Here is a 24,301-nt window from a genome sequence, read left to right as displayed (position 1 = left end):
GACGACGCGGACAATGACTGCGCTCACGGGAAAATGAAAATATAAAAGCAAAATGTTTGTAAAAAAAAGCATGGCGCCTTCTGCAGTAAATGAACAGAAGAAGGAAGGAGGGACAACGTTACGGTGAGAAAATTGTCACAAAATTTCAGGCTGGTGAGGTTCGGATAATTTATCAAATGAAGTGTTGTTCTAACTTGAACAAGAAAAACCTCTCTCATTTGTCGCCACCTAATCGATGTTGTCAATGTTTTAATGTCCGCCATCACAGACTTTCCACTCGACGGGGGAAATTGTCGCGGGTAGATGTGCAACAAGGAATTAGCGCTAGTACCCACCAGAGAACAGATACGTTTGAGCTTTAACGTGAAGTCATACATAACATGGCTGCAAATGAATGCAAGAAATCATTAATATTTAGAAAAAAAATGCGACTCATTTTCAAAAGATATGTTCGCTTTTGAACATAATCTTACCTGCTACAAAGTGTGGACAAGTACATGCAACCTTGTATATCATTATTGATGTATAAGCCTTTGAATACATCAAAATTATAGAGTCAATTGGAATGCAACAGGACGAATGCAAAAGCGGTTGGAAATGACCTAATGCCATGAACAGAGAAGTTTTCTAATACAAAACTCACTGAAGAGACAAAAGTTCTGTCGATTACCCATCTAAATGGAAATGAATTGTTCTTTGATGAACTTCTACCGAGGCTGAAATGCACTCTGGGCAAATTGCTAAACATTGTTGAAAGCCAAATCGGAGACAGCAATTTCAAATGGACACTAATGATACCTAAATTTTGTGTTTGTTTGATTTTCTAGTAATTTTGATAAATGAACTTGCAAGCACGCTGACGAGCCATTGAGTGAGAACCTGTCTCCCGTTTGTTTGGAGTTGCTTAATGCCTTTGCCACTGCCGTTGATTTAAAATCATATTCATTTGCGGTGCGGTGGTTCGTGTCCAAAACATGAGCTGATCAGAATGATAAGATAGAAAATCTGGGATTCGACTCCGCTTTTACGCTTTCAGCCATCTAACTATCCGACCATCCAACCAGCCAACCAACCACAATCAACAGACACATCCAACCCTTTGAAAATTGACGATGATGTGTTGAATTTCTCAGCCTGATTCATGATGAACAAGCTCCCAAGTATCCTCTGACATCGTCACTATCATTCTATGATAGAGGTCCAAATGAATATGAGCACAACTGTGTTGTATCTTCTTTGTTTTAGAAGCTAACACTCATTTCTTATATCACAAAACTTTCAAAGGCTCAAGTCAGCTCTAGATATGGGCGTAGAAACACTTTCCTGTATACACCCCCCACCCCCTAAAAAAAATGACATTTCTCTACCACAAGTTCTCTACTCTGGACCGTCATTTTGTTCTCTCAATATAGCTGCATGACAATCTAAATTGAATCTCTTCAAACCCCTTTGGAAGTAAACAATTTATGGGCGGATGGTTGGAAAAAGGGGCGGGCAGGAGGGGCGGGAAGGAGGCGGAACACTCCTTACAGTTCATGTCATTCATGGTGTTTCCTCATGAAGCACACAATCCTCCCTCCTCCCTCCTTCCTCCTCTTTCTCCTCCCTCTTCTCTCTTCTCTTTCTCTCTTGTTTGAGTGTCTCTCTCGTTCTTTCTCCTTCAGTCAATTGAACTCGCACTTTCAGAGCATGCATGACACTCTGCCAAGAATGTACGTACATACTGTACGAGTACTTAGGTACTACTAGCTTCTTCACCCAATGGGATTCAACTCCCATTTTTCCGGGGGAGGGGGGCTTCTTGATCCCCTCGATTGAGAGGAACAACATAGATGGAAGGTAATCAGGTCCAATTTTGGGTGGGTAATTGCGGTCAATCAGACCCGGTTTGACGTTCAGCTCGGAAAAAGGTAGAGTGGAGAAGAATATAAGATTGGAGTGAGGGGCATTCAGCTTGCCTTTCAGCAACCCATTTTTGGAATGGAAATGACAGTTGGTCACACCAATGCCATTCTTATGCTGGCAAATGGTTGAGAATATGAACAGCATGCTTTTAGGTTGCCAACCTACTGAGGAGGTGAACAAGGCATTTGAGCCTTCTTCTGTGCGTGCGGTATACCCACGGTGGATTGCGATGAAATGGGTATCCAACAAAGCACGTGTGTGATGGGGTTTTCATCTGTGCTTGACACAGCGATTGTTCTTAGTTGATACTCGCTCATTAGTAGGTCGCAGTATTATTTTTATGAAGGAAGATTGAAAATGAATGAGAAAAGAGAATGAGAAAACTGTTCAATATACGCAGATGGGATCGGATAGGTTTTAGCTCAAGCATTTCTGTCCAGTTTCCCTTAGAGTTTACTAGTGTACTGAAAATCTGAACAACCGAACAAGGAACAGGTGATCTAACCCAATGTTACAATGTTGTGAGTGATCTAACAACATATACTATTTGTTAAACCGAGCCTCTTCAATTGTGTATTAACAAAGATGTAAGTGCAGTTATGAAAACTACCCGCAGGATGTACGTTGAAATGAGACTGATGCCCACCGTGTTTGGTCATTGTGTTGGTTGGCTGGTTGGTTGCTTGATGCTCGTTGATCGTCGATTATCCTCCGTCTTTTGAGTGACGAGCAAAGCACTGAGAATGGATGCAGTCTTTTCGTAGTTTGTACCCACCAAGCCATAAACTGTGTGGATGCGCAAGTTGCCAAGACAGCTCCAAGACAATCATTCATCAATGTCTTGGGATGATTAATTCCCTCATTTGAGATATAAAACAGTTTTTAAGACTCACATAAAAAGCCAAACAAGTCTGCGTGGCCGGCATCTCGCGTCAAACGCGGCCGAGAAACGAGAATAGCGCCAATATTATTGGACGGATCGGCATCAGCCAACCAATTGAAAACCCCTCCCGCATTCACCTTTATACGATTATACCATGAATAGAGGTGGCTTGAATCAAGTCCTTTGAGGCAGATCAACGTTGGCGAGTCAGGCCATGATTTGAATGTAATTGTCTTCTCAAAAATGCCTGCGGCATATTAATCTCAAATGCCACACACACACACACACACTGTGGTACCTAGACCGTCACGTCCTTGTGCGCCAATTGCTCTGGAAATAAAATTAAACTCGCTAGAGCTCTCGATAGCGTTTAAATTCTCATCCCGCTCGACAACGAAAAAAAGCAATGCCGAGAGATTGGCATCAAGCAAATATTGAAATAATCTCATGCACCCAACTCTCATCTCTGTTTAAAATGGAATGTGAGTATATGTATGTGTGTATGTGTGTGTGTGTGTATGTATACGATCATCTTGGAACCTCGGATGACCACTTCCCACCATGAGCGTCGCCGACGTTGACTAAATCTTGCATTTGATCCGAATTTGCACTCGGGGGTCAAACTCTTCAATATCATGATGATCCCTCCATGTTGGACCCCGCCTCCAATCCCCGAGTCGAAATTCACGGAAAGTTGTCTGAAGCTGGCGCCAAAACATCATTAACGAGCTATTACCTCTTTCTCTCGTCGTTCGTTCGTCGGTTCGTTCTTGAACCGATCTTCAGGTCTTGCTGCCTCTCCTTCCCTTCCCATCCTTCCATCCTCCTATCCAAGCATGATGCACATGCTGAAGCATCCGAGCGATCCGAGGTTCCAAACCAAATCCACGAGGCAGTGTGAAATAAACGCTCACATATTGTATTCTATGTACGTAGACAGATAGATGGAAAGAGAGAGAGACTCACTCACACACACACACACACACATTAAGCGGGAGATAAGCGAAGAAACGAGCGAAGGTGGTCTTGGATTGGCTCGGGTCGTCAAGTCGAAGGCGGGGAGAGCCGAATCCAAGCCACCCAAAAAGGAGATCTTGGCGCCCTCTACAACTCGAGGGGTGTGAGTCAAGTGAGTCAAGGAGTCCCGGAGTATTCGTGCCGGGTGTCGTCTATCTATGCAAAGTGGTCATGGACATGAACGAGAGAACCTCTCAAATACTCACAGGGACAGACACACGCACACACACGCACGCACGCACGCACGCACACATAGACACACTTGGACTAAAAACGGAAAACAAGGAATTCGCTCGTTACATGCCACATGCAAACTTCCAGAGTGGGCATCTCGTTTAAGTTCTTCCATAGCTGTGGCATGCAATGAGAACCACTGTCATCTTCTCAATCGAACTGGTGGCCACACGACGTGTTTTGTTTTGATCAACGCGCAAAACAGCTCTTTCGAGATGGCTTAGGATTCAAAATATGTATATCCAGAGGGCGTTGTGGTCGATTTCCATCTCCTCTAACCAGTTATCGAAACCATTTTATCTCTTTTTGACACGACAGAAGCGTTGAATCTTGTTAGAGCAGTGTGGCTGATGCTTAAGAATGTTTTCCATACTTCTAGCAGCAGATGCTTGCATGATTTGGGAAAATGACATCGCTAAATATATAGCACCGAAAAAAGGAGGGAAAGATTAGACTTGTCGTGATTGTAGCGCCACCACCGTCAGCGCATTCGATCGACATCATGGACACCACGAGGATCGCCAATCATCTCGGTTGGATCTGCCGGAGCATTTGGAATAGTAAATGAGGTTTTGGATCGAGGTGCTAGCCGATCGTAAATTATTTATACCCAAGGATGTTCGTTTGAACGTGAATGAACTGAACTCTCTGGTTGTCACCGCTTGAAAAAGCGTAATTGACGACAGGAATGCGCCTTGGAAAAGTCTTTGGGCCCGGTTCTTGAAGTGTCTCTGTTCCGTGATGATGCAAAATATGGACTTGAGAAGAAAACAATGACACCGTAATGCCTTGCTTTCATGGACATTTAATATGAGTGACAGAGCAAGCAATTATCCTTTCAACCAAGGAATACTTCATTCGTGAGCTCTAAGCATGCAGCTCAAAGAGTCTGCCCAGCAGCCAACCAATCTGGTTGCTTGCCATAGTCAAAGTTCACAAAGAGAGAAACTTTTTTCCTGCCTCTCCACTTTAAGAACGAGGTAATCCCGCCTTTATTCATGAACCAGTCAGTATATGTGTATGTGTGTGAGTGTGTGTGTGTGTGTGGTAAGGAATATTTTGAGTGGAATGCATCTGGTAAAGTGCTTCAAAGACCTCCTATGATATGTGTTGTATGTAGTACATATTGTGAGACTACGGGACAGGTTGGTATGAGATTGGTCCCTCTCTTTTGGATGCATGATAAATGTGTTGGGGGTTAATTTTATTACCTCTCATGCCATGGCATTCGTTTTGATACCCGATTTCAAACCCCTCAATTAAAGCACTTGATCATGATCACGGAAATTCCTTGACCACTTACACACTCGGGGCACTTTCAGTCGATGTCGAGCGTTTATTGATGTCAAATTACTCCCTAGCACACACAATCGGGATTCGAGTTGCCCGAGTTCGCTAATCTGATGATTTATGGCAGATTTCGGTCCTATTAGCTAATCTCGTTCAATTTTTAAAGTACATCATTTTCACTACGGGCTGAGAAATTCTAGCCTTGGTTTGGTATGCTAACAGCGCTTACCTTTAGGGCGACTAAGGCCTTATCTGACCAGCTTTTAATTGAAATAAAGAGAGTATAATAGAATGACGCGAGTGACCAGTTGTTCATTTGGGTGGGGAGCCTTCAGATTTGAAATGATTGCGTTATTTTTCCCTGTGCGTGCTATTCCTCGCTCAAACCTCCAAAATAAACACTGGGCACAAAGACAACTTTAGTTTTTGTCATTTTTGGAGGTCGCTTTCAACCAGTCACAATTCAGAATGATCCAGTATATACTTCAGTAGCCCCAGTTGAGTGACAGGTCTCGTGAAAAGAGCTCCTTGTGGAGCTTTTTCTTCATTGTTCAGGAGTTCAGGGTAGGTAGTAATGGTAGTAGTATCCCATAATGGGTGGATGTGATTGTGAAGACTTGGGAGCAGAGGTCCAAGCCCATTTGAACAAATTTTTGGTGTCTGCTGATTCTTGAGACAATGACGTCGACCGCAAAAGAATATGAACGGATAAAGTAAAGCCCTTTATGGACTAAGATTGGAGCTTGCATTTGAGCTAATTCATGAACGCTCTATGAGTTGAACTATGGATAACTGAAGTTTAAAAGAAAGCTTGCCGTACTTATGTGAGAGTGATTAGGTGTGAATCGTTTCAATTCAAATCGGTTTACGTTCCAACATTTCTGCAGTCATCAAAAGCAAGCCACTTTCTGGCATAAAGTGCTTTGCGCGTAGGTCGACTACTATGTTGTACAAGCTGGCTTTAAAGCAGTTTGAGCCCCCTTAACGCAAACCGTATCATTACATCGAATCAAAAATTGTGCGTCTCTCACGAAAACGATCTTGGATGGAATGCTGAGCCAGGGTTGATTCTTACATCTGGCGGAACATGCTTTTTGTGGTTGAAAAAAAACGAGGGAAAAATGTTGCCATAAGCAGTTTCCTCAGAATGGTTCATTTGGTTAAGATTGAAAAATGTAGTATTTCCTTTTCAGGCGTCGAACACAGCGCTACGGTTATTCTTGAGCCCAAACGGCATCCCTGGATTGGCATTGGAACAAATGCTACAAGTCATCAAATTTGAAATGACGAGTCTCTGACTGTCTCATCAAACGAGAGCCCCCAAAAGCTCAAAACTAGGTTACCAAATTCATAACGAGAGCACAGATCGTTCGGACCCACGATCGTATAGGGTACTTCAGGGCAGTGTAGACAATAGTAACATAATATTTGACCTATTAGCAATGGGAATGGGAGTGTCTCAATTTCAGTCTTTATTCACCCATTGCACCCTCAGAGACAGTTTGGACGACCCATCCAGCATTAACTTTTCAAAACTGAGCAAGATTCGCGGCTAGAATGCACGAATGTGCTCAGGGCATCAACAAACCATACTTACGTACGTACGAATCCAGTGTATTGTACAGACGAAAAAGCACCAGAGAGAAACGCTGGCAATACCGACGACCAACCACATGGTTTGATCGGATCAAATCGAGCTTGTGATTAATAATCGTGGAATGGACGATAATACCATGGTTCCAAGTCATCGATTACACCAAGCCAGACAGGTTACATCCCATAAGCCCACCCCCTTCACCTGTGTGGCTGGAAAACTTTCGGCCCCTGCCAATGCGATTGGCGGCAATCAACAACAACAACAACAACAACAACTGCAACCGCAACGACAGCCGCAACAACCAGCTCGAAGGAGCCTTTCTCGGTGTTGTTCACTGGGCTCGTCACCATCATCATCGTCATCATTTTTTGCCTCTTCGAACATAAGCGCTTATGAACTAACTGCCCGGGATGCATCGTGCCCACGTTGGGCCATCATTTTGGGTATTTTCCTCTCAAATTGATTCCAATCCCACCCTCAATAGCATTGGTCTAAAACTTCCATTGGACAAGAGACTCACTCACATTCAACGGGGTCGGGGTGATTCGAATGATCAACGTTGTTGCTCGGAAATGGTCTTCAAGCTACTCTCCCAGCTCTTTTGAAACAGGGTTTGACAACATGCATGTATGTACCTAGAGTATAGCACAACAACCAAGAGTGGTTGGACTCTTTTCCCTCCCTAGTTGTGTGGGTTCATGTCGTAGAACTTAGTTCAAGCTTCCTCAACGAGGTTATTGACATTGTTTGGATGGTGGCTCTTTATGGCCGCTCATTACTCCGTTGTCAAGTTCCAAGTTCATAATTCCTGAAAGAAATCTTTGGTGGGCACGATAATCAACTGTCAAGCCTGGTTCTTGGCGACATCAAGCACAACAGAAGTGGTCACAATCGACCCATCAACTTCTGGTTGTGTTGTTAAGGCTTCCCAATGCCACATGCACACTCTTCCCCGTCGGTATGGATGTTGGATTGCCATGAGGATCAGCGACCATGTCTGTTCAAGTCTCGGCATCTTCATCTTTCAACAAGTCCTCCTGCCGTTCTTGGGAGGCTCTCCTTTGTGTCGCAAGGACATATATATTGTCATCCTCAAAGTCCTTTTTGGACCGTGGGATAATCCCTTCAAAGACATTGAGAGATGGGCAAAGCTTCGCTCTTTCAGAACAGCCAGCCCAAACCAACCCAAACCAACCAAGGAACTGAGGGTTGGTCTCGAGAATCAAACATGGGAGACAAAGATGCTCTGTCTTTGTGCTGGCCTAATCCACCAGAAGCGAATAGTTCCCATTTTATTTCTATCTTAACATCATCGCCCATGCTTTTTTCCGACAAAATGTCTGGCAAAATAAAGTGGCCATGGCCGTGTAAAGCATCTTGAACGCGACTTTGACGAGTCCAGCTTGTTCGATTTCCAAGAGCAGATGACTGAGATTCGTGTGTGATGTGTAATGTGTACTCATTTGTAGCACACTAATGATCTCAGAGCGAACACCATTGGACGCGATCTCTATTGAATCATCAACACTGGAGCCTGTGTCTACGTCTATGTATGTACGCCTAAGTCTGTCTTGTTGGTTGGCTTCCATCGATTGTGGAGAGTGGTGAAACGGGTGATCTTTATACACAACACGACTTTCACTCGGGACGGGCGCATTGTTCGTTTGTCGGTATATAAATACATCCACATTGAATCGCCTTCAATGCTGATTGCCTTGACAGCAATTTCGAAATTTTCCAGCTGCTTTTACGTGTACGGCTCTGCTCATGGAATACCAAGCAACCCCGATAACACTAAAAAGTTCATGGGGTTGGGTGAGTCTATATCCTTAGAGTTTTTGCTTGGTGCTACAGATATTTAGACTGGATCAAGTGTAATGCCAAACAATTTGGCTTAAGATGCAAGAGGTGGGTATCATTAGACTTTGATCGGGAGCGGTTGCTTTACACTAGTATGTCTTCATTTTTGTCAGTGTGCAGGATTCCGAAGCTTTGAAAGCCGACCTCTTCCGCTGACAAAATTAGAAGCTCACTTGGTATCTTGAAGAGGATAATTTGGACAGCTTAATCTCACAAGAGACAATTGTGTACTAAGTCAAATATGTTTTCTGTACATGTATACTTAATATTAAGTTTTGAATTATGTATGGATTTTTTTCCAACGACATCTAATGTAGGCCATTTTTCCAGCCTTTCCTTTGAAATCACCAATCAGCATACGTACACGTTTATTTATGAATGGTGATCATTGATGAACAAAAACGGTTCATACATTGAAAAAGGGTTAATCAAGCATTATCTAAAAATCATATTAATGCTGTTTGTATTTTCCGACTTTGATTTGTAGTTGATATTTCAAACATTTCGCCATCAAACGTTGGACCCTGCACAATCCAAACGCTGCGAGTAGTCTACGATTCACCAGCCCAATTTGGTGCAATGCCCGAACTTACGAGTACTTGCACTATTCGTACATACATACAAGTATTGTCAGCAAGCTGCTGCCCGTGTTCCTCTGTCTCTCTCTCTTCTTTTGTCCGAGGATCACTGCTAGTAGGACTTAATGCATTTTCAGCCACGCCCACATGTGATCGGGAGTTATGGGCATTCAAGCAAAATGGAGCGAGAGTGGAAAATGTAATACTGTTGCTTTAAGAAAATGTAGAACCTTTAGTTTCTGCCACTATCGAACATAAACGAGTTTGAGACCGGAGCTGTGACTCTGGTTCGCCTTCTCAAGACATCTCACTCTTATGCGTGTGTGTATGTGTGTGAGTGTGTCAACCTTGAGCACGTTTGACAAAGACGGGTAGCTCAAATTTGAGGATGCCCCCTATGGAGATTTTGGCACGAGTCCACACCAAATGATAACAAAGCCATACACCGAGTATGGTGTGTGCTGCTTCAATGTTCTGGGTCCAAGGATGAGCGGAGAGGGAGGAACTCAGATCAAGGCAGGAAAGGCCCCCCTGCCTGAGATAATCACGGCTTTCAGAGAGGGCGTCTAATTCATCTGACCTCCCCCCTGCTTGGCTCCCTCCCCTTATTTGGTTCATGTGTTAAGAGAAAAAGAAGCTCTCTATTAGGGTGACGGATATTTCAAGTCCATATGACGAGCACAATCTCCCCCCTTAAGACTGACTATGAGCTATGAGAGAGAAAGAGAGGCATCCATGAGTGCCTCCTTGATATGGATTATGACTGACGTGGATTGGACGATCCCAGTAGGGATTCAGAAACGTCCCAACTCCTAAGCTGACGATTCCTCCAAACAGGAGCTGATGGGCTGGCATTTTGAAATCAATATGTTGTCAATAACCCACATTTGAAGCAATTTTTTGATTATGTTGATTTGGCAATTTCCAATTTTGGCCAATTGACAAATCAAACCAGGGTCTACTTTGTCAGCGGTTTTAAAAGGCTCTTAGTGTAGTAGTATGGAGCTATATTTGTTGCTAATTCGTGAAGGATCTGGCCATTGAATTTACATAGGAGTAAATGTAAAACACTTCTTGTCGCCTCGACATTATTGTACAACAGATTGGGCTAGATCAAATCTGAATTAATGCGAGGAGAGATGAAATTAGCTCGAGGCTCTCGCGTGCCACTATTGATCGGGAGCATAAAATTTGGGCTCTTCATTGAGGATCCTGTACATACGTAGTCGAACTTGCCGGCTTTTCCGATGCTCATGCATGCTCGCTAACTCGCTGGCTGGTTGGTTGGTTGGTTCGCTGACATGCTTGCATGCATGCATGGGAAAAACTCTCCAAGTGGAACAAATTTAGTCCTTTCCACAAAGATCATCCTTACGGCTCATCATCATCATCGTCATCATCGTCATGATTCCGTTCAATTCAAGATGGCTTTTGGTCGTCCTTTGTACGAAACGTTCCGTTCCTCACCTTAGCTTTAGTCTTACTTTTGAAATTTTGAATGGATTGGACGATTGGAATGGACGGTGGTGTGTGCGTATTTGCCAACTTCAAAGTGGACTGTGAGAAAATCGATGGCATGGCTTTGAAAGCCTTTCAACGTATTTCACCCACCACCGGAAAAAAACCCCGAGAAGCCAACCAACCAACTCTTTGAAACGCTCCAATCAATACTCGAATGACATTATCTGACAGGGATTTAATGATTCCATCATTCTCCATCTTTTGAGCACTTAGCAATTTGCTGAAGTGAGATTCTTATCGCCATCCAAAGCCTTTTGAGTTTCCGATCAGTCATCAACGGTGGATTTCGCCCTTGTGCTGCCCATCCAACGTGTGAGTGTATAATATTCTCGTACACTGCCCAATGGACAACACTACCTGGCTTGACCCTCGAGTTGTGCGCTAATTTTTCAGATCCATTCATGGATCAGACGATCGAACAAACGCATGTATACAATGAATGACGTCAATGGGGAGTCCTGAGCTACTCGCACCTAAGTACATTACGAAGTACATATGTCCAGTCTGCAGTGAGATGTGTTCGTATAATTTGCTGTCTCCAATGATTTCTTCTCCATCCTTGGAAGCTTCCGGTCAGTTGAACACTTCCGCGAGGAAATCATCGGTACCACTACCACCGACAACGAGGCCGAAGCACGAGGGACTTTCAAAGAGATCGAAAACGACGAGGGAGACCGAATGAGGGAGGGAAAATCCGACCAATTTGTCCTCCTCCGAGTTTCTCAGTTGGAAAATTCATGGAAATTGTCGGAACTTTCCGGTGGAAACGCGTGTGTTCCCCATGAAACCTAAAGTAGGTAGATAGTGGGGAGCCATTGTTAGTGCACAAGCAATTTGTTGCAATTGAAAGCTATTCAATGGGAAGGAGGAGACAGTTTCGTGGGCTCGTCAAGCCGGCAATTTGGACGTCCCTGACGTCCCTTGGAACTGAGCGCCAAATTGCGAGAGTGCCAAACGAGAAATGGGGACCTCTCGCCATTTGGAAGCATGACGCCAAATTCCACCCTCACTCACTGTGTGGCAAGCAATCTGGCACAACAACAGCGTGAACACTTTTAACCTTTGGCTGCACTGCATCCTAGGGCACTTGTTTACCGGTTTTGATCAATGGTTGGTACTTTTGTTTTACTTTCGAGCGTCATTATGTCGGTGGCATCCATTTTCCACTTGGACACTTGATCAGATTGATTTGCTTCCGATTGGGACTTTGTTGAGGCGAGCACGTGGATGTACTAGATAAAGGAGGCGAACAAAAGGGTCAAAAGCTTTGTTTGCGGGATCTTTCCACAACAATGATGCTCACAACTGCCAATCAAAAGTTCGACTCATCAGCTTGGACAATAGGATTAGAACACTGGAACAACTGCTGGTTCTCCAATCCCCGTTCATCGCAATGTAACAGCCGCCTGTATTTTTGGTCTTATATGCATTTTTGCAATAAGAATTCTTTCTGTATTCTTTCAGTGATAGGCTCAGGGTGACCTATTGGCTCAATTGAAAAATCTCGGCCATGCTTTGATCATGATCAAATCGTTTGAAAGAGGCAAGGCTTTGTCTTTCTAGCTCGACACCGTTGGTATAGGTATAAAGCCAATAATGGTGCGAAATGGCGAACAGATGCTCGGTGAAGTGGTTTGAGGTTTGTGTCACATTGTCATGGCCAGATTGATTTTGCCTCCGAGGATCGAGGTGAGCTTTTGACCAGTCAACAATGAAATCCGTCAAAACCCGATTAACAAGCTCAGATGAGGACTTTGTCAAGATGAACTCGACTAGAAAGAGCCGCGTGATCCCCGAACGGCCATTGTCATTTGCATCACCAATGGAGACCCAATTTATTCGTCAATTTCGGACGTTTGCGATGATGATGACCGTTAGGGTATGACATAACTTTCAAGACAAGCTTTTGCGCTTTTGCACTTGTGTTGATCACTTGGTCGGGTCCATTCTCAGATGGTCGTCGTCGAGCTCGTGTGCCAGAAGTTGCATCATAAATATCTGAACTCCGTTTACTTATTATGAAAAGATTTTTAAATTCCCTCTTGGTCTGTTCCCTTTGGTCACATCAAAAAATATTAACGATCGAACATGCGGAGCATCAAATTTACCAAAGGTGTGAAACGTAGTTGGTGTTAAATCAGGTTATATTGGAATGGTGGCAAAACGACACTCCGAGTTAAAAGTTCCATTCTTTGTGTTTGCCTCAGGAATCCTCCCATCTCCCGATTTTATTCTCCTTTTTACGCTCAATAAAAACAGAAAACTTTGGAAAATTACCCCTCTGACTGTGTGTGATCACCTCGTCGTCTATGATTACCTTTTCAATCAAACACATGTTATGCAGATTGATGTCATGAAATCAATCCTCCCCAGTCCAACCAACCAAATACTTCGTGCCAGACCACACATCCCAGTTCGATGGTTTTCACAGAGATGGCGCTGACTCGTGAGCGGCCCAACGGAGGGCGACCAGTCACCGCCACGGGCCCGCTCTGCCATCCGATTCGAGCGTCGGACGCCTCGCCAAAGGCAGTTGACGACGCCACTGGGACGGCGATTTTCCGCCCTTTTCCGCTGGATTTCCGCCGATTTGGGCTAGAAAAATCCCGCTTGCAGGCAGGATTTTGGGAGCGCGCCAACGGAGACCTCGGGAGGATGATCCTCGGTCGGATTGCGGATCGACGAGGAAGTTGTTCCTGGGAAGTCTGGGAGAATCAGAGAGGCAGGGAGGGTGGGAGAGAGAGAGAGAGAGAGAGAGAGAGAGCTGATCCGCGGAGGGAGTGAACGGGAGTGAACTCAAATGGAGAGGTGAACATGGAAGTTGGATCGTCGTCGAAGAGGAGCTCCTAAATGAGATGGGCGCTTTTGAGTCTGGGAGAACGAGAACAAGAAGACATAGGAATAGGAGTAGGAGGAGGAGAAGGAGAAGGAGGAGGAGGAGAAGGAGGAGAGTGCCGAGGGATCGAAGTGAATAGTTCGTTGCCATATGAGTGCTTGCTTGCAAGCATGCTAGCTGACTTGCTGCTTTGCTTGCTGACTGGCTAGCCAGCTGGGACGATGTTGGCGCTGGCTTGAGCTTTTGTTGCAGTGGTGTGGGACGTCTGAAACATACTGCCCGTTTACCCCAGTCCTGAGACCTCTAGTAGAAGTAGTTGTAGTAGTAGCGCTCTACCTAGCATTTAAGTCTATGTTCGATCAGTTTCTCAAGGATCCGAGCCATTGGAAGGAGTTTCAATCAGGAGCTCTCCACACTACTCGTTCAGTTCATGCATGCACGTATGGGCTCCAAACCATCAGTTCCTGCCTTCTGTCCTTCCTTCCTTCCTCGCTTCCTTGCTTCCTTGCTTCCCTTGCTTCGTTCGTTCGTTCGTTCGTTCCGTGTGCCATCTTCATACGCATGAACCATCATCGCATCTCAGATGGGTGCTTACTTAGTTGGTAGTTGGTTGCTTCAACAGTGAGTGAGTGTCCGAATGTGAATGAGTGTGAGTCAGTGAGTCAAGCAGGAAATCGAGGTGGACACTACCCAGTTTGGGTCTCAAACACCTATAATCAAGTCCCGGGGACGTCTCTCCCCGCCCCCTTTTGCATCTCTCCCCCATTACTCTTCATCATCAACATTTCTCCAGGCTAGCCGGACGAAATTGAGACTTAGGTGCTTCCATAATTGCATGGTTTCGTCCGAAGAAGTCATCTTTTGGGGCCAGGATTGCCACTTGAACACCACCACCAAGAATAATCACAATAATAATAACAACAACAGCAACAGCATCAACAACAACAACGACGACGATCACATCAATACCCCACCTAGTTCCAGTGAGTGAGAGTGGTAGACCCTGCCCAGCATCCCTATGTTCCACAAATGGTGACACCAACACACATATTCCAATCAATTTAGTAGTGTGATCCCAGTTTGAGGCACCTCCACTAAAAGGCTCTCGATCGTGCGGCGGGGCGTGGCCGACATCTCCCATCAGGCCACACCCATGATATATCAAGGCACGGCCGCCGCCGCTGCAGCTGCTGCCACCTCACTCTATAATAGTAATACCATGATGTTGACGGACTTGCATCCACCTCACTTGGGTATGAGCCATCATCATCACGTTCATTCACATCAAACAACGGCCCACCACCCCATGGCCGGGCCCCATTTTGCGGCTCACCCGCCCATGTCATCGCCAATGCATCAAAACGGTGTGAGCCGATCCCAGGAAGGAATGACTCCCTCGCCACAGGTAAGGCCAACTTCGATCATCTTCAGTGTTCCTTCAATTGTGGAATTGTTCCCAGTTTGCCATTCGATTCGAATCTAGTAGATTTGCCCAAACATTCATAGACGTTTTCGAACGTTGGACAGCGCACATGTTCTTTTCGGACCATTTAGTTTCAATTCCAAAAATACAAAGGCTGAGAATAAAGAGTTGGATGAGGCTTTCTTAGCTTGTTTGGTTGAAAATGATCCTTTCTTCTCTATGGCACTAAAGAATTTCAAAGATTTGGATGTGACCAGGACAAAAAAAAACCAGAAACCACAATAATAGCAATCGAAAACAAAACAGGATGTTCTTTGAAAAAGATATTTTTAATCGATAGGAAATATCAGTTCCCACTCAAACTTTTAAGAATTATTGCACAAGCAAATTATTACGCAAAATAGTTGTGATTCAGTCATATATTGTAGAGTTTCATAATTAATTCAATTAGTTTTGTTTGTTTCTTTTTTTCTTCTTAAGGTGGTCAGGTAAAACCTTGGGCTATATTTTTGAAAGTCAAGCAAATCAGATTTATTGTGAAATATTCATGTTCGTTAGGACGAATAACCTTGGACACAGATTATAATACTTTTCGATATCATAAAAGTGATTTTAAAAAGGAGAACAACCGAGCTCATTCCATGTGAGAGTACTCATTTGATATTTTATCATATACTTTTGCCTCACTCGTAAACTGAGACAATCCAAACAAAAACCCCAATGTAATGTAAATAATCCAAGGATTCTTTCGCTTCAGGTTAAACAGCAATTTTTGAACAATTCATAATGGCATCATAAAGGTAAAAAAATGGAATCAGATGACCTGACTTGACTTTTGATGCTCTTAATCACAGATTCCAAAGGCAAAATGACAAAAGATTGCAAAATTGCGGGGAAGCGAGATTTCCTCCACAGTCTTAAAAAAACACTCCTATTTGATCCAATACTTTCTTCTGATGTTCTCATTTGAGTGAATTAAAGCAATCCGTGTCAATTCAATTGCGTACGTGAGAGTGTTTTGCCAAATTTGAATGAAAACCGAGAACTAATTAATTAATAGCGGGCTCTGTGCTTAACAGCCGCTTATCATTTGTGCGGTGTCTCATTATTCCGTCTTATGGCCATCATGAAGTCGCGGAGGTAATTTTTGCCTCTTTTTCTGTCGGGTTCTCCGAAATCAGTTAATGCGGTCGGAACGCACCTTGAAGGCAATACAAAACCAACCGACAACAACAGCAACAGCAACAGCAACAGCAACAGCAACCACAACTAAAATCATGCTCTCCCCAGTCGAGATCGACTGTTTCTTTAGAGTCGAATTTGATTCTTGCCCTTCCAACCCACGCACGCACACACACACACACGGCTTTTGTCTTTCTCGGCCTGACAAGAACCATATTAGAGAGTAGTACATAGATCGAGTGAAGAGTGCAACCATAGATGCCCGTGCATGGACGTAGGCCTCACAATGGTCGTGGGTCTGAGTTCTGATGAATGTGAGTATGCATATCTACGCCAGGCTTTGCCAAGTCGACATCTGATTATGAACATGAAAATAATCATTTCTGGCATGTGGTTTGCTCTTCAATACTATAATTTTGAAGTCGCTATGGAAGACGGACTCTCTTGGTCGATCGGGTTAGTAGAGGGTAGGTGGGTAAGTGGTTGGTTGGTTAGTTGGTTGGTTGGTTGGTTCGACTGGTAAATAGATAGATGAATAAACTGAGAGATGAACGTCCACACATGCGAAGTTCTAGCTATGCCCAAGAGCTCATTCTTGGTCGTTGATGGTCTGGAGGTGCGGGAAATGGCTGGCCCACGGCCTATGTGCCGAGCTCGTCGGCACATTGCCCCCCCTTGCTCACGCACTCACTCAGTCACTCAGTCACTCACATTGAGCCCGTCAAAAAGTTAAACCAGAAAATATGATGGACTACCGTCTTCAGTGATTCTTGACTTGCGCGCTCCTCTCGAATCTTTGTAATGTACCAGAGCCCTCAAGATGGTCGCAAACACCTCATAAAACCTTGCCTGCTGTCGTCCTTTGCTCGGCCCGGGCCAACCGTATGCACGTACGTGCACACATCCAACACATACGCATGGATGGCATGGATCTATCACAGGAGTATCTCTGTGGGCAGGCCCCCTGGGTTGTTGGTTCCAATTCCCTTTATCGCCAATGACAAGTCTACTACTACCACTTCTACCACCACTACTACATACTGCCACAAGTTCATGAGTCGTGTCTCCGAACCCCGTCGACACCAGCATTGGCTGCAAGAATCGAGTGGAAAGAGGCATAGTTTTTTCCAAGCACGGGCACCGGCCAGGTAGGAAGGTTGGTGGATGGATGGATGGATGGATGGATGGATGGATCCACCGTGTATGTGTTATAGATGATGACGATGATGATGAGGAGTTGGATGATAAGCGGGAGGTGAAGGCTTGGCTGAAGCAGCGGCGGAAACGGCGACGACGGTTGTGGCAGTAATGGTAGTAGTGGTAGCTGAAGTGGTGGAGGTTCTCCGGGCGCCGATCCTCGTCCTCGTTCTCCCAACAGGCTCGACTTTTTTCATATCATTCACACCTGAAAAAGTAGTTGAGTAGTTGCCTTTACGATCTCAACCACTCTACATGGCACCGCTCTGTGTGTCTTTCATCGAACCATCCTCTTCTTCTTCTTTTTCTTCCCCCTCTCTCCGCGGAGCTCTCCCCGTTCACGTTTGTCGCGGTGTTCGCTTGTTGTCTTTGTGGCTGTAGTGGTGGCAGCAGGAGCAGCACGAGCAACACCAACAGCCAGGGCAACGGTTACACCATTGCCAGTTCTTGTGTTGGTGATGGTTGTGGTGCCGTAGAGTTCGATCCAAAGGGACTCACACACACACGCACGTACTCGCAGAAGTGAACGAACCAACTCACAGGGCAAACGAGCGAGAGAGAGAGAAAGAGAGCCTGCAGCCAAGAGAGCTTTGGATGAGCCTTCGTTGCCGCCACTTTGCCGCTCCTTTCAGACTTGCGTGCGGGCGGATCGGGATCGGAAACAACTCAGAAGAGAAAAATATTACAAATAGAGCGAAATTATTTCCGACTTGTGTCAACTTCAATATGATTTTAATTGAAGCCGACACTTGAGGGTGATGAAAATTGATCTCATTACGATCAAATAAAGCCAACCAGTGTTGTGGTGCCAGTGGTGGGTGTTCAGCGAGTGCCCCCCTCTCTGATCCACGGCGGTATAATTGTCACCGAACATGCCATTTCTTAACTTGTTGTGGTCCAAAATATAATTACAAAGTGCAACAGCAATGGTGTGAGTCTCCGACCCTGCGACTTGTCATCATCTGGCCTTTTGCGGCCATTGACGTGCGCAATTAAACCAACCAAACCAAACGTATCCATTCATATCCTAAACATCATCCACGTACCAAGTGCTTTCAAACCTTGACTCAAGTGTAAGTGGCTTCTACAGCTGGCTAGCTAGTAGCCCTTGCCATCACAGTCGTCCATGGCCATGATGACGGGCATAGTAAGTGATCTAATTCTCATTTTTCTCAATCCACTTTGGAAAATTGTGCCAAATTCAATGATTATCTTCCAATGAACCACACGCCATTCCTTTGTCCATAGACAGAGAGAGCGAGAGAGTTGGTTGGCACTCAGTCAGCATTGGGAGCGCCGAGTTCGGCGGCATAATCAACAACACTAACCACGACAAAGCCACCCGATAGAGCGCAGAAAATTGGTGCAAATATTTACTTGCCACTCGAGGCCAAATTAATTGAGCGTTGGAAGGCAATGGCAAAAACTAATGAGCCACTAATTATGACCAGGCATAACAAGATCAGACAAAATGGGACGACCAGGAATTGCCAATTCCATTTGTGCCCCTCAATCCGGGCAGAGAGGTGTGTGAGGTGGATGATGGTGACTGGCTAACAATTCTTGGCTAACTTCAGACCTGTCAGATTGATTTAACCACAACTCAATCAAAGTGTATATCACAAACCAGTAGCGAAAGAAAATCAATTATTCTTTTACGCTCGAAGTCCACCCTCCAATCATGTGATTTTCAACTCCGAAAGTCACAATCACCAGCCAAAAAAGGTGAGCTCCGTAGCCGCAAACAAATAAGGTCAAACCGTCATGAACAGCTAGAGCCATCCCATGTGTATTCGACCGGAGAGGGACATGCAAAATTCATTATGCTTGACATTTATTGTGTCAACAGATCGAACCCTCCGCCCTTAATCTTGAAAACAACATGTCAGCCAACGTTTCATCAATGATTTCATAAAGAAATTAAATCCCCCAAAATGGCCTCACTCTAAGGTGAACGAGGCCAAGCCGATCTGATCTGACTGACTTTCTTCCTCCATTCCTATTATTCCTTGGCTCGTTTGCGGTAGTATGAAACGAAGGTGACTACAATCCGTCAGCGTTTGGAGATGGATCACTCGGCCTTTTTCACTTGGAGCTTTCCATCAATGTAGCCTGTCAATTTGTGCCTCTTATTTTCCACCCCTGTTCTCTCGAATTTGTGCAGATTCAGCAGATCTCGCCAGGACCGACAATAGCCCAATTTTTGTAATTGTTATTCACTTTGCACCACACTTTTTGCTCCCTTCGTCCAAGGCAGCATGTCGGTGTTTGTTTGTGAGTGTGTGGCCAACCAACCAACCAACCAACCAATCCGTGTTTTGGTGTTCAGAGAGGGAAAACGTAAATTAAAAATGGCATGAGCTGAAAAAAGGCCGTTTATGGACTATTATGTTGGCCGAGAGTCTCTCCTCGTTCCTTCTCTTTTTTGATGGTTTTTGACACACCAAATCCTCGTCACACTTTCCGTTTGACACAATAGAGGCGGCTATCTTGTCGTGAAATCTTGTTGGACTTTTTAGTACTTCCGTAGCTCCAGCGTTTCCATACATGGTCACTTTGGCTTGAGAGCTCTTGGCCGTTCTTGATCCAGAACAAATGCTCTCTTTTCTTGCTCCAAAATGTTATTGGACTCTGACAATTGGTCATAGCTCCAATGAGCTAATAATCGGTTAACTAGATTCGAGTTCAGCTGATTGCGCCCACATTACAGACCATTTCTGATTTTTTTTGCCCAAAAAAAATTTTTCTCAGATATCCGACACTTCTCAGAACGAGACAGCTCTACTCTCCTCAGCACAAGCCACTGAATGAGATTTATCGTATACAAGTAGTAGCCATAATAGTATGAATGGTGTGTGCCTGGATGAATTTTTGTGAGTTTATGTGCCTAGTACAGAGGACACCACATGAAAATCCTATTTTCAAATCCGGTTCGTGTTTTTGTTCAATGCTCAAGTCTCAAAGCCGGGCGAGAGCCTTTTGGACTCAATTTGCTTTTATATGGAGTACGTACGAGTAGAAGAACCCTCATCCCTTGAGGCTCTTTTGAGCATATTGTCCTTGGCCTGAGTCGAAAAATTCCTTTGGAGTGCCCGAGACCATCATCATGCACCCTCGTCTAAAAGCCCTCTTTTGTGCGGATATCAAAACCTGAAAAGTCTGGTTGTTGGCCTGCCCTTCACAACCAACAGGAAGTTTCTTTTATAGTCGGGGAAAAAAGTTTCTTCCCATTTATACAAGTGGGAAGCGGAATGAATCCAATTGGACATGCCAGTTTGGATTGGGATTTTGCCGATGGTGAATATCAACGAATTAGGTCACACTACCATCCAATTTGCTCCGAGATTCTGGTGGATCTTGAGTTGGTTGGTTTGGTTGTGAATTCCCTTAAATTTAGTTGCGTTTAGGTGGAACCAACTGTCGTTCATTCGTTCGTTCGTTCGTCGGTTGGTAGGTTGGTTGTTTTTCGTTAGCCGGCTGTGGGAGATTTACAAGGTTTGGCAGTGGTAGAAATGGGTGCAATTGCGTTTAAAACCAACATTTACCCAAGAATTCGATGCGATTGTTCGTGTTTCTCGAGTACAATAAACACCATTTTTACACGTTTATTGACCCTCCTCTACTAGGTGGCTTGTTCATCCCATTGGGTTCTAGACCGACCCTGAAGGACCTGTCTGCTTTTTCTGGTTCTTCTTTAGGCCTTGTCCTACGGGTTCCAAGGGTGTAAAGTGATCTTGAGCACACATTCTGAGCATTCTCGGATGAACAAAAAAAGCTCGAGTTTTTCTTTCTTCTTACTTCATTTCTCCCATTCATGGTCAAAGATTTACAGAAGTAGCTCGCCCGGGGGGGTCCCAGCAGGACGTCTTTGGCACATCCCACGCTGACCATTAGTGAAAAACTTTGGCACAGTCCCAGGGATCGATGGATGGATGGATCGATGGTCTCCTCGTGGCCAGAGACTGGTCACATGGCTGTCCCCTCCAATAAAATCATTACTTGACCTCGACAGATATCACAATGATACATACAATATACTTAATGTCATTATCATTATTATTATCATTTAGAGGCTACGAACATACGAGAAAGCCTTTGCGGAGCCAGAGCTCATTATGCAGTGACTCACGGGGGATAAAGCCCCCAAAAGTGAGCTGATGTATGGATAACGTTGCTGGTGGTGATGATAAATGCATTTCGTCGAGAAGGGTCATTTCGAGGTTAGAGTGTCATTACTCAAAAAAGAACCACTAGATTTGTCCGTAATACATCCTTTAGATCTAAAATATCATCTGAACTTTTGACACAGATTTGTTGCATGCACACTCCTAGCATTCTGAGGAATAATAAGGGGCCTCTAATTTTGGAATGACTTGCCCAGCACTTAGATTGTCAAGAGCTCGACTAACTAACCATCTCACCCATGATTAGGTACCGGTACCAATGACTTATACTGCACTGCTGGTGAGTGTTGGTTAGTACGAGTGTGCTTTTGTGCGTTTGTGGGTCTCACAGTGGAAACCTTACCCATTATCTGTATGTACAAGTACTATGTACCAAGCAATGCGGTGGAAAACGAAAGTGAATGCCCTTGTCGTCAGCCAGTAGGCAAACAATAATAATTGAGGACCATAATTTTTGAGTAGGTCTGACTTGAGCCAGCGGATGATTGGTCCAGATTTGAAATGAATACTTTGGACGAGATCCATGTTTTTGTGGTTGGTTGCATGCAAACTCCTCCAGAGAGTCAAGCGGACTTCTTCTTCTCCAAGGATGGAGATGATGATGGCATGATGATCGGACCTGAAATTGGAGAGAATGAAAGTGATTAAAGAATTCCTAGCGTTGGTTGGAGGGATGGATGGACGAACGGATAGATGATGGTTGATCGAACGGACTAATGGAATTGATGATCATGAAGACGACCACAATGACGGCGACCACGGTCGAGATCATCATCTTCCATCCATCCATCCATCCATCCATCTATCTATTGCACATGGGTTCTACATTTGAGCATATTTTCAAGTTGTTGTTGTTGTTGTTGTTGTAGTTGTTGGATGGTGATGGTGTTAAATCATGGAGTTGTTGTGTAAAGTAAGCGGTAATGTTCGGAGACGTTGTTGTTCTTGTTGGGCTATGGTCGTGTTCTGTCATTTCGGTCTGGTTTGTTGGGCTTCGACAGCCCTCGCCACCGTAATGGTATCAAAAAGCTGTTCCTCATTCTTGGCCATGGTAGACGACTGCCTGTTTCGTGATGGGCTGCTGGATGGATGTGTAGAAGTCATCCAGATGGATGGACCAGACACATCTCTTGCTGTACTCGTAGTTCAGGCGATGATCGTACGCAAAGGCAGCATGAGAAGCGCTTCCTTCAAGAGAACGAGAAGAAAGACGAGGAGAAGAAGGTGGAGAAGGAGAACGAGAAGGAGGAGGAGGAGGATGGGTTCAAGAGCCAAACAGGCTCAGTACATCAAGTGCTTCTGGAGCTAGCACAGTTCAGCTTTAAGGCTCTAATTACACGTTGTCAAGACTTTTTCGCGTTTAGAAAGAATTTTAATCTCTCTCCATTATTTTAGGAGGCTCTTTCTCCCTTCGACTTGGCCCTTATTCAAAGCCCTCTTTCGCCGTCCGTTCGGTTCGGTTCGTCCGTCGCTTCGTTCGTTCGTTCGTTTGGTTTTCCACTTTTATTCAAGTCTCGTTGACGACCCTGAGTGGTCACTCGCGATGGCCAAGCAAGATGAGAGAGACAGTAGACACAGAAAAAGTGCCCTTTATTGGCCCTCGAAACAAGAAGGAAGAACGAAAAAGGACCATTCCTTTTGTGGCTTTGTTTTTGGTCTCCTTGGTCACAACAATGTTGGCGAGGCGACGTAGAGTAGTAGTAGAGATGGGACCTCTGGGACAAACCGATTTTCCCTTCAACAATAGAGTGACATGAGGGCAAAGGATATTTTCTTCCCCCAGTTCCATGCCAAACCTCTGTAAAGGAATCTGCTTGCCTCAAACCTACTTGCACCGGCTAGCTTAGCAGAGCGATCCCACCGAAATGAAGCTCGGCGACGAAGCCACCAAAATACCTGTCAACTCTCCTCCTTGACTGCTGATGGCACCGTGCTGAGAAAATTGCCTCAGAACATGTCATTTGATCACTTTCTGCTCCTCCAATTCAACTCGAAACCTCTCGTGTTATTGACTCTCGATGGAGAGCAAAACGCAAAGAACCACACGAAATTCACCTCTCTTTTGGTACGTTCGTAAATATGATAGCCAGATAAGCACTTCTCCACACACACGCCAGACGAGATCTGATTGATGCCATGATCAAAACTCTCCTCGCCTCCTTTGGGTTTAGTCTGAATGTGGAAATTGCTGCTCTGGTTCAAATGGCTCACCTCGCACCCTCCCAAAAAAAAAACGGGAAGGTTGTCAGACCACGGCAAGAATCCGTCTTGGTGTCATTCAAAACCGTGTTCTTTTCTTCACAGTCCTCTCGGGTTTCTTAAAGAATAATTCCAGATTGGAAATGATGCATTTCCTTTGATTCATTCAAGGCATTCATGAACCATTTCCTCATTTTTTTGCCGATTGTTGCGGAGCTGGTTATGTGACAATAAGCGAATGGCGGGAAATTCAAGATTAGATATTGAAGAGTTTCACAAAGCGATGGATCGAAATGTTCCCCCAATTCTAAGTTTACTACTTCATGGAGCACGAATCCCTCTGATCTGCAAAAGAAACGACACGAGAGAGAGAGAGGAAGTTAGAGTTCGGGGGG

General features: G+C 44.7%; 1 protein-coding gene across 3 annotated transcripts in view; it reads left to right on the top strand.

Moving 5' to 3' along the window:
* Positions 1 to 13,834: 13,834 nt before the first annotated feature.
* The window catches only part of LOC131885571 (transcription factor Sp9-like), a 19,329-nt gene continuing 8,862 nt past the window's right edge, over positions 13,835 to 24,301 (top strand). For 2 of the 3 annotated variants that reach the window (XM_059233646.1, XM_059233644.1), the window contains exon 1: positions 13,835 to 15,126. In XM_059233646.1, coding sequence (XP_059089629.1) covers positions 14,875 to 15,126 — 252 coding nt within the window. In that variant the 5' untranslated portion in view covers positions 13,835 to 14,874. Of the gene's footprint in view, positions 15,127 to 18,198; positions 18,671 to 24,301 lie in introns of those variants that run through there. The other variant, XM_059233647.1, reaches the window with a different exon arrangement.

This window comes from Tigriopus californicus, chromosome 8 (genome assembly GCF_007210705.1).
Source record: "Tigriopus californicus strain San Diego chromosome 8, Tcal_SD_v2.1, whole genome shotgun sequence".
NCBI classification, from domain to species: domain Eukaryota; kingdom Metazoa; phylum Arthropoda; class Copepoda; order Harpacticoida; family Harpacticidae; genus Tigriopus; species Tigriopus californicus.
Note: the sequence above shows the minus strand (reverse complement) of the source record. Positions and strands in the feature narration are given on the sequence as shown.